The sequence below is a fragment of the Anomaloglossus baeobatrachus genome, unplaced genomic scaffold, assembly GCF_048569485.1.
Source record: "Anomaloglossus baeobatrachus isolate aAnoBae1 unplaced genomic scaffold, aAnoBae1.hap1 Scaffold_52, whole genome shotgun sequence".
Lineage (NCBI taxonomy): Eukaryota > Metazoa > Chordata > Amphibia > Anura > Aromobatidae > Anomaloglossus > Anomaloglossus baeobatrachus.
Window position 1 is genome coordinate 874,672 of NW_027444564.1, and position 16,457 is coordinate 891,128.

At 47.7% G+C, this 16,457-nt stretch overlaps 1 protein-coding gene across 1 annotated transcript in view; it reads right to left on the minus strand.

Annotated features, from left to right (window-relative positions):
- Positions 1 to 12,725: 12,725 nt before the first annotated feature.
- LOC142282751 (uncharacterized) overlaps positions 12,726 to 16,457 on the minus strand; it is a 55,833-nt gene continuing 52,101 nt past the window's right edge. Inside the window, exon 10 of the mRNA XM_075333027.1 lies at positions 12,726 to 15,513. Within this exon, the coding sequence (XP_075189142.1) occupies positions 13,589 to 15,513 (1,925 nt within the window). The 3' untranslated portion in view covers positions 12,726 to 13,588. The remainder of the gene's footprint in view (positions 15,514 to 16,457) is intronic.

A 16,457-nucleotide genomic window follows, 5' to 3' on the forward strand; every position in this document is an offset into this window, starting at 1 on the left:
CGGTTTTACTGGCCAGGGGTCGGCGCAGAAATTAAGAGGTTCTGTGAGTCCTGCCCAGTTTGTCAGTTGACCGCACCAACGCACCGTTTCCGTAGTCCTCTGATACCTTTACCCATTATAGAGGTGCCTTTTGAGCGGATTGCTATGGATCTGATCGGACCCATTGTAAAATCAGCCCGTGGTCACCAGCACATCCTGGTAGTGATGGATTACGCGACACGTTATCCGGAGGCCATTCCACTACGTCACACCTCGGCGAGGCTTATTGCTCGGGAGTTGTTTGCTATGTTTTGTCGCGTGGGGTTACCCAAACAAATCCTAACCGATCAGGGCACTCCCTTTATGTCTAAAATTACAAAGGAACTGTGCAAACTCCTCCAGATCAAGCAGCTACGCACGTCAGTGTACCATCCCCAGACTGATGGTCTAGTGGAACGTTTTAATAAAACTCTAAAGGCTATGTTGAAAAAGGTGGTCTCCAAAGAGGGGAAAGATTGGGACATGTTATTGCCCTATTTAATGTTCGCTATCCGCGAGGTCCCACAATCTTCCACCGGGTTCTCGCCATTTGAGTTACTGTATGGCAGACATCCGCGGGAACTGCTGGATATAGTTAAGGAAACTTGGGAACAGTAGCCCACCCCTCACAAAAGCACAGTGGAATACGTTATGGGTATGCAGGATCGTATCACGGCAATAATGCCCATTGTTAAAGAGCATTTGCTGGATGCTCAGGCAGCCCAAAGTACTCAGTATAATAGAAAGGCCTCCATCAGGTCTTTTAAACCGGGAGATCGTGTCTTAGTCCTAATACCTACTGCAGAAAGTAAGTTCTTAGCCAAATGGCAAGGTCCCTATGAGATCCGGGAGAAAGTGGGGGAAGTAAACTATAAGGTGTATCAGCCAGGTAGAAGAAAACCAGAGCAAATCTACCATGTAAACCTGCTGAAGGCATGGAAAGACAGGGAATGTATGGTGGCTGACGTAACGTTGGACCTAACCTTTTCAGGTGCCTTGACAACAACAAAGGAGGAGTCCCCTGATGATGAATTGGGAGTGAGGATAGGGGATTCTCTCTCAAAACAGCAGAGACTGGAGTCTCGGAGGTTAGTGCAGCGGCATACGGATGTGTTCTCAAGCCTACCAGGCCGAACAACCGTAATCCACCATGATATTGTCACCGAGCCTCAAGTAAGGGTACGCCTGAGGCCATACCGGGTACCAGAGGCTCGTAGGCAAGCCATTGCGGAGGAGGTAAAAAAAGATGCTCCAACTAGGGATAATTGAAAAATCCACGAGCGAATGGGCCAGTCCCATTGTGCTGATCCCGAAACCAGACGGTTCTTTAAGATTCTGTAATGACTTCCGAAAGTTAAATGAGGTTTAGAAATTTGATATGTATCCCATGCCCAGGGTCGACGAGCTGATAGAGAGACTGGGACGGGCCCAGTACTTCACGACTCTCGATCTCACTAAAGGTTACTGGCAGGTGCCGCTGACAGAGGCGGCAAAAGAAAAGACCGCTTTTGTCACGCCAGGGGGGCTCTATCACTATGTCGTCTTGCCATTTGGTTTACATGGGGCTCCGGCCACGTTTCAGAGATTAATGGACATAGTCTTAGAACCCCATCAACCATATGCCTCCGCATATTTGGATGACATCATCATCTATAGCAGTGACTGGAGCACCCACTTATCTCAGGTACAAGCGGTAGTGGATTCGCTCAGAGCTGCTGGTCTGACGGCGAATCCAAGCAAATGTGCTATGGGTCTCAAAGAAGCCCGTTACTTGGGGTATGTGATAGGCCAAGGGGTTATCAAGCCACAAGTAAACAAAATCGAAGCCATTCAAAACTGGCCTCGTCCCCTTACCACAAAACAGGTAAGAGCCTTTCTGGGTATAATGGGGTATTACCGATGATTCATACCCAATTTTGCTGGAAGGTCGGCGCCTTTGTCCAATCTTTTAAAAGGGAAGAAGTCGGTCATGGTCCACTGGAATACACAAGCAGAGGAAGCCTTTCAGGTGCTAAAGGTAGTCCTATGTGGTCAGCCTGTCCTTGTCAACCCTGACTTTCAAAAGGAGTTTATAGTACAGGCGGATGCCTCTGAGGTGGGTCTGGGTGCAGTTCTGTCCCAGGAGGTAGATGGAGAAGAGCACCCGGTCACCTATTTGAGTAGAAAACTCACCCCGGCAGAGAAGAACTATACCATAGTGGAGAAGGAGTGCCTGGCCATAAAATGGGCTCTGGAATCCCTACGCTACTTTCGCCTGGTGACAGACCACTCCCCTTTGGTCTGGATGAGGAATGCTAAGGAGAGAAATGCTAGAGTCACCAGGTGGTTTCTCTCCTTGCAGAACTTTCACTTTTCTGTGGAACACCGGGCTGGTAGGTTGCAGGGCAATGCGGATGCCCTGTCCAGAGGTCCCTGTATGTTGGCAAAAGTTCAACCCCGCCCGTTTGAACTGAGGGGGGGGATATGTGAGGCAGTGACAGGGGTAATATTTGAAGACCGCTATGTGTCCCCCAGAATGTGTCTGGAAACCCTCTGAGTTTGCTATAACTATTACTGGGAGTATAGCACAAAGGGTAACAGGGAGACAGATCCCTCCTCCCAGTCCAGGTTTTGTAGCAATCCTCATGTCCGGCATTTTCGTTTAAATCATGCAGAGCACAGCAGGGTGTGTCTCAGTTGAGAGCCAGGCTTGGTGAAGCTAACACATGCTGTGTGAGCTGGGCTGGCTCTGTGTGGAGTGAACACAGGCCAAGAGTGTGAGCCTGGGAGAACCTTACACAGATCCCTGCGGTTAACGGGGTCCTAAGGTAACAAGACTTTTTGATGCAAAGAATTTGTCTATATGCACCGGCTGTGATCCGGAAGAGACTTTGACAGTGGGAAATTGGATCTATTTATGCTGCAACAATAAATAGACTGTTGGTGTGAACACGCTGCTGCCTCACTGCCTCACGTTTTTGCCCAAGCAACGCTGCTACCTCACAGTACGTACACCAGGGCCAGATCCGTCCCTCGAGGCAAGGTGGCCTCACCGGGGCCCACATTCAAGGCTCTGATAGGGACGCGTCCTTGTTGGACCACAGCTACCGTACGAGCTATCATAACTTCTTGGTCCACTCTTCCGGTTGCTACAGGCTGAACAATCACTTCTATCCCATCGAGATTGCGATAGGTTCCCACTGGGAGGTGTAATATACTTTCTCGGCCGGGAGGCAGGATTATAGGTTCCTTCCCAGGAGCCCTGATGACCCCTACCGTCTGATGAGATGGAACACTCTTCTGCGTCCCACAGACGTGGATCAGCCGTTGAAGTGCTTCCTGTGTAGGCTTATGTGTAGTAGCTTGCTTCCAGTATCCGGGTCCCCGTTTGGTGAACATAATCTGATCTAATTCACGTAGGACATTCATCCCCAATATTACAGGTACATCTTCGTTGATGGGCTCGGGCACTAGTAGGATACCTTTTTTCCCCACTTCTTGCCCACAGATTCGAACATTCATCCACACAACTCCTGTGACCGGGATCGGTTGTTGATTAGCAGCAATCACTCGAATCAGGGTCTCTTTCTCTGGCCTGGCCAGTGTCTGGAGATGTTGATTGAAATATGCTTCTGGCATCGTCGTCACTTGTGACCCAGTATCTATCAAGCAATTCACTGGGACACTCTCGAATTCAGCACGTAGGATGGGACAACCAGCGATCAAATGTTCGTCATGATACTGAGCGGCCTCCCTTCTCGCCTCCCCCGCAGAGTGCCGCATTACTGCGGGGGTTGGTAGTTTAACGATGGCTTCCGTTGGCTTTGAGTGTTATTCCGGCACCCCCTGGCAATATGCCCCCGACCTCCACATCCCCAGCAGTGGATGTCTTCTCCTCGCTGGGGAATACCTCGTGCCTCTGGTGGCTGACGAGAGGAAGCCTGCAGCCCCCAGTCCCCCATTGGTAGAGCCGAGGAATTGTTGCGTGAGTATGATGGGCCAGGTTGGAAGGAGGAGGATACAGCTGGGTAGGGATGTTCACCAGACAAGTCCCTCATTCTTTGCTCCATCTGGGTCAGCTTCTCCTGTACGTTGAGAACGGATTTCTGTAAATCTTGCACCACCTGGACCAGTCTCACCTGGCAGTTTGGGTCCACTCTGGAGGTGGCGGTTTGGACGCGCACCACCCCAGATGCGTAACTTTCTTCTTTACTTCGGGCTACTGCTTCTGCTAGGAGTTGACGAAAAGTAAGAGCCGGATTCGCTCGGACCCGTTCTGCCAGGGCTCGCCTCAAGGATACGCTATGCAATCCCAGAATAAACTGTTCCCGGAGTATCCGGTCGATAGAGCCTATGCCGCCAAGTCCATCTGACTCCTTTCTCTGGACCTCAGCTAACACTTCTTGTAGTGCTGTTGCATACTGAGAGATCCCTTCTTCTTCCCGCTGCAGCCTCGAAAAAAAATTGGCGCGAAGATGTCCCGCGCTAGCAGTCTCGCCATAGATCTCTTCCAAGAATCCAACTAACTCTTTCAGGGTACTACGGGTGGGTTCTGGTTGTAGACAGACATTTCTACGTGCTTCTCCCTCTAGGGCAGTCAAAGCGATGTCCACCTCAAGCTCTGGGCCGATGTTATACACTTTCAGGGTGCTCTGCAGCTGGGACACCCAGTCGCACAGTGCCATGTTATTGCCATCGAATTTTGGTAGCACACTAAATATGGTGCCCATTGGAAGTGTCCTTGCAAGGGTTCCACCATTGCCCACAGCACCCCCATTAACATTAGCGTTCCCGCCGTTGCTGTCTGCTGCCTCCATCCTGGTGACCGTACCCGGCTCGCAGCGCCACTTGAAGCGATGGCCGAGAGGACCACCGCAGTGCAGAGTAGGTTACAGTACACAAGACGAGGTGGGAACAACAAGGGTGTATTTATTAACAGGCGGGGAAAGATGTGGAGAAGACAGGTTCAGGCACGGGGTATACAGTGGCAAAACGTGATTTAACAACACTTTTGTATTCTCTAGCTGGTCCGCTCAATAGCACGGTGCTCCAACTATTACAGGTTCATGAAACACAAAAACAGTCAGGTACAATGCTACTCTACACGTAACCTCTCTGGCCTCTGCTAAACGGGCCACACGGATGCCGTGTTCTACCTACTGAAGCCTACTCTAGCCCCTAGTATGTGCACAATATTCAACTCACAGTGATGCTGGGAACGTGGATCCAGTCCCGGGAGCCCCCAACAGCAGTCTCATCCGGAGGTGTGCACTTCTCCTGGGCCGGGGTAAGGAGATCAAAATCTTCTTCTTGCTTCAGATTCCTGGCTTGTTCCCTGTTATCTGCGAATCTCTCTCTCTATTCAGAAGAAACTCCAATCCTCCGAGACACACCGGCTGTGTGTTCCTTCACACGCTTCTAAAATCAAAACAGAAACTCACTTCTCTTACACTCGGGCTGTCCATTAGCACACTTTCTGCAGGGGGAGCAGAACATTCCATTACCCCTCAACTCGGGGAGGTTTCTGTCTCTTAAAGTGGCAGCGTGTTTCTTATTGTCCATAGCAGTAGCACCCCCCAATAATTGCAATGTCCGTAACTGACGTTTTGACTGACTGGCAGTTTTGCTGACAGGTTGTGATTTCTTGTATGTGTGTATGTGGATGACCTGCCATTTGTGATGAGCACTGTCGGTTTGGTGAGAACACCGGCATGTTGTGTGTCTTTGTAAAGAACGCTCTCACATCCTGGCTACTGACACTGACTGTCCCAGCCTCATGTCTGACAGTGGCCAAATTTGTGACTTTGAAAGCCCTGAACGCTGCCGACTTTTACAGCAAGACACTCTCTCATCTCTGTGCAAGCAGACGCTGGACGTCCTGCAACTAACCTTTCTCATCTTGCAATGTCCTGCTCTTGCTCACATTCTCAGAGAATCTGACATATTATTTATAGCACATTGCGTGGACTTCATTGTGCCTGTACTACACGACCCTGATCACCTCTCACTAACACGGCAATTAATCCGCAGAAACTATATCACGCACCCTGATAATACACTGCTTGTTATAGTTTTCTCTTTAGTTCTTTTTGCTGCTCTTTTGGTGTTACGCATGGAATATCGTACATACCTCTTGTGTGACCGCTGTTTATAATCACTATCTTTACTCTGCTGTAAGTGCGAGTCCTTTTTTTGCCATTTTTGCAAAAAGTGTACCGTCCCTTTAAGACATTGAACTTTGAATTTATGGGCTAAAAGTTGTGATACAGGTCTATTGGGACACCCTGATAACATTCCCAGGGTATGATCAGCAGCTCATAGGGTTTTGGTTGTTCTGGTCCTCTCATTAGCTCCCTTTTGCTGCCATCTTTGATTAATTCAGTACCTAACATCCCTCCTGATTGGGCACTGGTTATAGTCATTATCTGCCCTACAATATTTACCTGCTTTCTGTGCCATAGAAAAAAACCTTAAGTGATTTAAGGGTTTTCCAGTGTAGCGTGCTGTACAGACGCTCATGTGGAAAACCAAGGGGGGAGAAGGGCCCCATATTATTATATTACCTACTCTGTGATACTGGGATTCTACTTATAGATATTAAGTTACTGCAGTAAAGTAGAGTGGCTGCTCGTGTGCCACAGACGTGAGGTACCGGCAGTGCAGTCACTCTTGAGTGGCTGCTGGTGTGCCACAAAAGCGTGGTACCGGCAGTGCAATCACTCAAGTGGCAACTCGTGGGCCCCAGACGTGTGGGGTATCACGTAGTAGCCACTATTTACCTTGCGCAGTGTCGAGTGGTGTGCTGCAAGGTAAGGTCCTACCCTTGAAAGCAACATGGATGCAGAGACATAGTTCTCTGTAATTGTTATCATTGTCGTGTGGTTGTTGTCATTCCGAGTTGTTGCAAGGATAAGAACTACACAGAGTAGATCCTCATCCAGTAAGGATGAGGATGTGGAGATATGGACTCCTGCAATTGATGTTGTACAACACATAAAAGGCGCAGAAGCTATCAAAGGCTGTAGGCAAATGTTGGGAAAAGGTGAATGCAGGTATGAATGGAACACTGGATGAACAAATGTGGCGCCCCTGACCTGGTCAGGCACCACTGAGTACTGCACCCAAGTCGGGTCAGTACAATACAGGTAATACTGATGGCTGATTACGGTGTGGACACACGGAACACTAGTAACTAGGAACACAGACACAGCTAGAGGGGACCCTTGAGCAGACTCAGGGAGGGGGCGGGGTCCTCGCCTCCCAGCTAGTGGTGGGTGGCGTCACTGGGAACAAGGGAGTTGTGCAGAGGCAGCCAAAGGAGAAGGAAGTGGAGGAGTCGCGTCTGGAGGGCAGAGCAGTGAGCAGGGCCCTTCCAGACACTGCACCATTCGTGGCTGCTGGCGGGGGAGAAAGGGCTACCTGGTAGTGCCGCCCGAAAACTACCTGAGGCCAGAGTGCAGAGGGGTGGCCGAGTACGTGGACTGCCAGTAGACCCTGTCCGCACGGGGTTACAGGTCCCCAGAGCAAGGGCCCATTCAGTTGGCCTGCTAAACCTGCAGGTGGGGGTCACTCCATGCCGTTCACCAAACCAACACAGAGTCCGGAGCCACGTAGCAACGTGGGCCCATAAGTGGAAGAAGGCAGCAGCCAGAAACACTTGGTCCAGGCTACAGTCGACGGGCCAGAAAGGGGAGAACTGGCAGAAGCAGCTTCCCTGGGTGAGCCCCACACGACTTCAGGTCGGGGCCACCTCAAACAAAGAGGGCTAGGAAGGCGAGCTAGCAGCCACCCCGACGTCAGCCAAAGGGATACCCGGTTCCCCTCCTGGTTCATCACAGCATCTCCCCGGATACCTCACTCTTCTAACAACAAACAGTGAGTAAAACCCTGAAAGACATTACTGCTGTGTGTGTGGATTACTCTGCGACTTGCTGCACTATACACCTACACCGGGCCCTAGGGCCAGCCTCACTCTCGGGAGGCCACCACATCTGACTGCACCTACCATCAGCCCCAGGTGTCCCTTAAACTGCAGTGGTGGTCGTCCTGACCGCAATACCGAGAGTGGCGTCATGAATTCCCCATTGAAGTTAACCTACCTGTTATCCAGCACTGTGGCGTCCCCGAACAGGATCAGCGCTCCTGGGGCGTTACACAAACATGGCAGGATTTCCTGACTAACTGTAAGGGATGGCTAGAGGACCATAATAAGTTTGACCAGGCCATAATGTGGTATGAAGTAGTCCAAGAAATGACTAGGACTGAACATAAGCAGAGGCGTATCTAGGGGGGCTGGCGGGCCATCTGCCCCAGGGCATAACAGTCAGTGGGGTACTGTCGGGCTGCCTGATGCGGCTGTGTGAAAGTCTGCCCGGGGGCTGCGTTTGCAGCCCCATAGTGGGAGCCGGCCATTCTCTGAGCGCAGCTGTCACACTGACAACCACACTCGTAGAAAGTGCAGCGTGCGGCTCCCAGTACTCAATTGTCCTTGTATCTGTCAGATGCGAGGACAATTGAAGCGGTGATTGCTGGTGCTGACTTACGGGTCAGAGCGACGGCTGTTATGTGATCAGGTCAGCTGATCACATTGCTGACCCGGAAGTCAGGGCCGCAGCGCGGAAGTGGCAGAGAACGCTGATAAGTGTTCCAGTGGAGCTGTGAAGTCAAGAAAGAGGGTGGGGGAGGGAACTATCTGTGGACAGAGTATGGTGGGAAGAGAGGATGGGCAGGGGGAAGAATCTTGGGACACAGTATAAAGAGAGAGTATGAGGGGTGATGCATGGGGAGAGGGAGGATGAGGGGTGATGCATGGGGAGAGATAGAATGAGGGGTGATGCATGGGGAGAGAGAGGATGAGGGGTGATGCATGGGGAAAAAGAGGACAAGGGGTGATGCATGGGGACAGAGAGGATGAGGGGTGATATATGAGGAGAGAGAGGGTGAGGGGTGATGTATGGGGAGAGAGAGAGAGGGTGACTGGTGATGTATGGGGAGAGAGAGGATGAGGGGTGATGCATGGGGAGAGAGAGGATGTGGAGCAAACTGGAAAGAAGTTTGGAGGACACAGAATAAAGAGTGACATTGTATGAGGAGCAAGTGGGCAGGTTGGGGAGTGATGGGGAAAAGTATATGGACACACAGGAGGTAGTGAGGAGTCAGTAAGGAATGAGAAGAATGTATGGGGGCACAGAATAGAGACTGGGAATTGGATGGGGGTGGTATGGAGAAGGGGCAGAATGGGAGGACTGTGTGAGGCCATAGCAAGGAGGTGGAGTGTGATGGGGGCACCATATATAGACTGGGCAGTATAAGGGGACACAGTGTAAAGGACAGTGTAAAGAGTGGGCTCAGTATGGAAAGAAGAGGGCAGTGTGGAGGGCATGTACCATAAGAGGGAGAGTGTGTGGGTCATTTTTCGTGCAGAGAACACAGTGAGGGGCCATTATTTATTCTGGGGCACAGCATAGGGCAGATATTTTTAAGTAAAAGTATTATCATTCTGCTATATTTAGGGGCATCGTGTCAGGATGTGCTGCAGAAGACCGGAGAAGATAGAAATCTGCAGAGACGAGATGTGAATGTGAAAAGTAATCATGGCGTCAGGATAAGATAAAGAATAGAAAGAAACAACTCAGAGACAATCATCTATAAGGTACCTGAATGTAAATGTTTATTTGTGATACTGACTATGTCTCATCATTAGGCCTCGGTCCCACTTGCGCATTGCTTCTAAAGCCCGCTTTACACGCTACAAGATATCTTACGATGTGTCGGTGGGGTCACGTCGTAAGTGACGCACATCCGGCATCGTAAGGTATGTTGTAGCGTGTGACAGCGACGTGCAATTGCGATTGAACGAAAAACCGTTCATCGCATGCACGTCGTTCATTCCTGACGAATTGAACGTCAGGTTGTTCATCGTACCCGAGGTAGTACACATCGCAGCGTGTGACACCCCGGGAACGATGAACTGCAGCTTACCTGCGTGCTGAAGCTCCTGGCTGGCAATGCGGAAGGAAGGAGGTGGGCGGGATGTTTACGTCCCGCTCATCTCCGCCCTTCCGCTTCTATTGGCCGGCTGCCGTGTGACGTCGCTGTGACGCCGAACGTCCCTCCCACTCCAGGAAGTGGACGTTCGCCGCCCACATCGAGGTCGTATGGAAGGTAAGTATGTGTGACGGGGGTTAATCGTTTGTGCGGCACGTTCAACAAATTGAACGTGCCGCACATACGATGGGGGCGTTGCAAATCGCATACGATATCGTATGCGAAATTGCAACGTGTAAAGCAGGCTTTATGTGAGTGAAATGGGACCCCCACTGATCAACTGTTCTTGGTGCAGGTGGCCGGAAATGCTTATTTCTGAATCTGCTCCGTCCTCTGATAGTGTCCGCGGCCGGGTACTCCACATCCACCTCATTGATTTTAATAGTAGACTGCTGCCACTATCAGAAGATGGAGCAGATCCAGAACTGAGCACTTCCGGCCATCTGCCATCACCGACACGGCACCTAGAACAGGCAAATGGCTGGGGAGCCAGGTGCCAGACCCCGACCAATCAGTCATTGGTGACCTATCCTAAGGAAAGGCCTTCAATGTTAAAGTAGTGGACTATCTCTTTAATAAAGTCTTGTGCCATGTGACAAGTTAAAGGTCACTATGTTTTATTTATGTTGTTAGGAGCATTAAAGGGATTGTCCAAGTTTGTAATGAGTCTGCAGTCACTCCATGTGTTACTCTGTGACTGCAGCCTTCTAAGTTCTCATAGTGTGCACACTGACAGTTTCCCAGAGTCATAGAGTCCGCTGCTGCATTAACAGAGAACTGTCAGTTAACAACACGTTCTGCAAATCTCTGGGATTTTCCAACACTTTTGCCACTGGATTGTCCGCCGGCTGTGACACCTCTGTGACATCCCCTTACTATTTTTGTGTGAAATGCCTACAGCTCTGCCTCAACTCAAAATCATCACATCTAAACAACAGAGAAAGACAGGTATGAAGAATATATATTTACATATGTACCGCCCCTGTGTCAGCAGCCAGGCTGCTCGGATCCAGATCCGCGGTGGCTCAAGGGTTCTCCGGACCCGGGTGTCGTGCGGCCACTCGAGTAAAAAGGGGGTGTATTTACAGGGGATGACGTGGAAAGTTCATGATGCCACCCACGGTGTGTGGTAAGGGGGAATACGACCACTGCTGATGGGAGTATCCGGTGGCGATGGAGTGGGCAGCCAGGTGTTTAACCCCTCCGTGGGTAGGGGGAATGCCCCGGGACTCGGTGAAGGCAACAGGAGGGTGCCGTTGGGGGATAAGGGTCACTTGTGTACTCACTCAGTCTAATAACGCTGACACCGACAACTGTAGTAAACCAAAGTTCTGGACACCGCTGCCGCTGGGAGGGAGCACGCCTGGATCCCATGCTTGTTGGTGTTGCCTGTTAGTCTGTAACCTTTGCCTTGGCACCTTTGTCTTCTAGTTGGTCCCTTTAGTGTAGAACTAATCGGGTCCCGCTCACCAGTATGGCTAACTGGTCGAGCTTGCTCTCAAGGTTCACGCTTGGGATTTTCTTGACTGTGTAGTGGAAAGTCCAATCCCCCTCGTTGTGCTAGTACCCCGATTTTGGAGTGGGTGGAGAACGGATCTTGAAGGCTCCGTCCTCGTCGGGTAAATTGTCAGGACGCCTGAAGCTACTCCCTGACCTAGGGTCCACGTACCCTACCGTGCCCTGGCCCCTGCCCGGAGATGGCACAAGGCCGCCGGCTGTCCTCCTTGACAGTCCGTGCCCCTTGTCACGATCCCCTGCGAGCGGGGTTCCAGCTCCTACCAGGCCCAGACCAACGTCTGTCACCTAGTAGTCTCAAGGAGCCGTGCTCCTAACCTCTCCTCTCGAAAGTCACTCCACAACTGAACTGCTCCTGACACTGCTGATCCCCCCTTAACCAACTCCCCAAGTGGGCGACCCTATTCCACTCAGGCCGTCCACTGGTGTGTCTGGTGGGTGTGGTGCAGAGTGTTCCTAAGATTTTGATTAGCTTGTTCTTGGCAACACCAAAGGTTAGGGATCGGTAACCAAGGAGGTGGATACTGCACAGAAGGGCAGATTGCACAGTACCCGGTGATGTCCTGATAGGCCAGGGCGTCACATTCCCTCTTGGTTAAGCGTAGCTCGTCCCCGAGCTACAGGACATCAGAGGTTTATTTTTTTTTTTCAATTGGAAGAAAAAAGGGTAAAACATTTACTTACAAATACATCCCACATTAGGGAGGCTGGTTACTTAAACATTACTAAACTTTATTAAGAGTTCATCTCCCAACGGTGGAACGCTACCAGTTTCAGTAGTAGCGGGGACTCAACCTGCTCCGTTGCAGCCCCTTCCTGCGACAGTCCAGTCCCAATGTCCCGGATCCCAATAACCCGCCACCCAAACAACCTGACCTCTGGATACCTATCGACGGGTCCATGACCAGGTTAAGGTCCCAGGTGTTGTGTTAGATGACTCTGGTTGGCACAGGAGGTGCAACTATGTACAATACACAAGTTCGTGTTGGTCACGCCAGTCCTGTGAAAATGGTCCATTTTTACTATATACATATATATATATATATATATAACAAAGTCCATGTACCGGGTGTACACACTGTAAAGAATCTGGTTGCAAATTAGGTAACTTCTGCATTCATTTAAACGCTGATTGACTATGCACTTATTCACTAACCTTTTCTATATGGAAAATAACAAACTGTGAAAAACAATAAACGAAAATACCAATACCTAACAGTTCTATGGCATCGTTAAACCACTGGTATTTTTCAACATTCTTAAACTACCGGGTCCCGTAGCCACGCCTCTTTAAGGCCACGTACTACCAAGCTCTAAGCACGGGACACTGCTCTCTCAAATAATCCAGCACGGTCACATATTTTTTTAAGGCTTTACTGAACTGGTTAAGAAGGATGCTGCAGAGCTGGGGTCGTAGAGCTCACTCTTTCACTGTGAGAGTGATCGCTGAGGGTTGTGGGATCTCACAACCTGGAAGTTCCTTTTGGGGGACATTAGGGACACTTCAAAAAGTTTGGCACTGCATTATATTTAAAAAATTCACTAATCTGCGGCTCTTCACTGTTTTAGTAAATAATAAAAGCAGCCACAGATTTGTTATAAGCACTATTTAAGAGGAAAGTCATCAAACACATTGCACTAGAAACTGGGGGATATTACCCCTGTAAGTGTCAGCAGCAGATCCCCCATAACAGTGCGTCATGACAACATTTTTGCTTCAATTGTTTTCCCTATTTTTCTCCTTCAAAACCTAGGTATGTCTTATGGTCCGAAAAATATGATGAGTTTAAAAAGAGAGAGAATTTTTCTTTCCCTCACCAATTCTTACTTGAGCAATTGTAGCTGATTTTTGGATAAACCCTTTGAATTATAGTACATCATGATGGCTTCTCCCATGTGACTCATCTGACAACATGACCTGATTAATGATAAAAAAACATTTGGCAAATTCTGAAAACAAGATAGGCTGCTCCGCTCTGGTGGTTTTCTGATTGTCGGCAAAACTTGATTTACCAGTTACACATTTCAATTATTGCGGCTTCTTCACATGTTTAACAAGATGTGATTTCTGAGAATAACATTTTCCACATTCACAACATAAAAATGGTTTATTTTGTGTGATTTTTTTTTCTTGGTAAACAAGACCTGATTTCCTAGTAAAACATTTACCACATTCTGGGCATGAAAATGGCTTCTCCCCTCTGTGACATCTTTGATGAACAACAAGGTGTGATTTCTGAATAAAACGTTTCCCACACTCTGAACATGAAAATGGCTTCTCCCCTGTGTGATTTTTCTGATGTCTAACAAGGTTTGATTTTTGAATAAAACATTTCCCACACTCTGAACATGAAAATGGCTTCTCCCCTGTGTGTTTTTTCTGATGTTCAACAAGTTGTGATTTCTGAATAAAACATTTCCCACACTCTGAACATGAAAATGGCTTCTCCCCTGTGTGTTTTTTCTGATGTCTAACAAGGTCTGATTTCTGAATAAAATATTTCCCACACTCTGAACATGAAAATGGCTTCTCCCCTGTGTGATTTTTCTGATGTCTAACAAGGTTTGATTTTTGAATAAAACATTTCCCACACTCTGAACATGAAAATGGCTTCTCCCCTGTGTGATTTTTCTGATGTCCAACAAGGTGTGATTTCTGAATAAAACATTTCCCACACTCTGAACATGAAAATGGCTTCTCCCCTGTGTGTTTTTTCTGATGTCTAACAAGGTGTGATTTCTGAATAAAACATTTCCCACACTCTGAACATGAAAATGGCTTCTCCCCTGTGTGATTTTTCTGATGTCTAACAAGGTTTAATTTTTTGATAAAACATTTCCCACACTCTGAACATGAAAATGGCTTCTCCCCTGTGTGTTTTTTCTGATGTTCAACAAGTTGTGATTTCTGAATAAAACATTTCCCACACTCTGAACATGAAAATGGCTTCTCCCCTGTGTGTTTTTTCTGATGTCTAACAAGGTCTGATTTCTGAATAAAACATTTCCCACACTCTGAACATGAAAATGGCTTCTCCCCTGTGTGAGATCTTTGATGCAAAATAAGATCTGATTTCCAAATAAAATATTTCCCACATTCTGAACATGAAAATGGCTTCTCCCCTGTGTGATTTTTCTGATGTACAACAAGGTGTGATTTCTGAATAAAACATTTCCCACACTCTGAACATGAAAATGGCTTCTCCCCTGTGTGTTTTTTCTGATGTCTAACAAGGTCTGATTTCTGAATAAAACATTTCCCACACTCTGAACATGAAAATGGCTTCTCCCCTGTGTGAGATCTTTGATGCCAAACAAAATCTGATTTCCGAATAAAACATTTCCCACACTCTGAACATGAAAATTGCTTCTCCCCTGTGTGATTTTTCTGATGTCTAACAAGGTGTGATTTCCAAATAAAACATTTCCCACACTCTGAACATGAAAATGGCTTCTCCCCTGTGTGTTTTTTCTGATGTCCAACAAGCTGTGATTTCCGAATAAAACATTTCCCACACTCTGAACATGAAAATGGCTTCTCCCCTGTGTGAATTTTCTGATGTTTAACAAGGTCTGATTTCCAAATAAAACCTTTCCCACATTCTGAACATGAAAATGGCTTCTCCCCTGTGTGAATTTTCTGATGTTTAACAAGGTCTGATTTCCGAATAAAACATTTCTTACACTCTGAACATGAAAATGGTTTCTCCCTTGTAGGAGCCGTTTCATGTTCCACATCCCTTCTGTAACTTTTATTTTGCTTACAATTCTGTGATAATTCGGAATTTTGGACTTGTTTGAAAAGATCAGATGATAAAGCTTTCCAATGAAGGACTGGAGGTACATCTGGGACAGCAGCCTGCTCTTCATATGTATTATGTGTGATAGTTTGATCATCTGTTTTAAATTTTGAAGATATTAGATGTCCATCTGAACTCCTGATACAGTCATCGGCTATAAATAAACACAATGTTATTATTTTTTAATCATATAATTTCGAAAGTAGATTTAGTTTTTTAACCATAACATCAGAAATTAAATTAGGAAAAAAAATATTCTGAATTTGTTTTCCAATTTCAAGATCTAAGAGTTACATCTTCGTTCTCTGGAATGTGCTACAGTAAATAATCTGATTGATTGTTGCAATGTGACTGTAGGATAATGAGATAATGAGGGACAGGGGGCTCCTATTCTTTCCCTCATGCTAGGAGACCTTAGCTATCCCTAACCTCTGGATTACCCCTGAACGTGGAAGGAAGGGGTAGGAGTTGGATGGAAATGCAAATTAAGAAGGTTGAACTAGATGGACCTAGGTCTTTTTTCAACCTTAGTAACTATGTAACTATGTAACTAAGACAGACGGTAAAACCAAATTTCAGACACACCGCAAACTCACAGAAATAAACAGTGAGAGACTAAGGAGAAAAGCAAGAGCAGGAAGGCAGAAATAACAAGGGTTAACACCACAACTGCTCACAGCAATAATGCACAACAACCACTAGTTTGTATCACAACACCTCCCTACACGTGTATAGGTAAACTATAGCTGGCGTTAATGGAATAGTCCAGCCAGCATATACAGAAGGGGAGCGAAAAATACTGGCTCCCCTACAGCATGTGATCAAAGACATTAACAAGGAGCCCAGCAAAGAATAACTCTTGCTAGTTTTACTAAGTATGTGGTTCAACAGCTGCGTCTCACTGCATTGCTCACAGACATCAGAGAAGTTAGCAGAGTGCCAGAATCTGTAATTTCCACAGATCCTGATACCGCCATGACAGTTGGCGATGCTTGCAACCATCTTGTTGTGACATTGATTCCCAACATAGACAATTTCAAAAAGGGTTTTTTTCGAAGAAGACAGATGCCAAATATTTAATGGGTTTGTCCGGGAGTG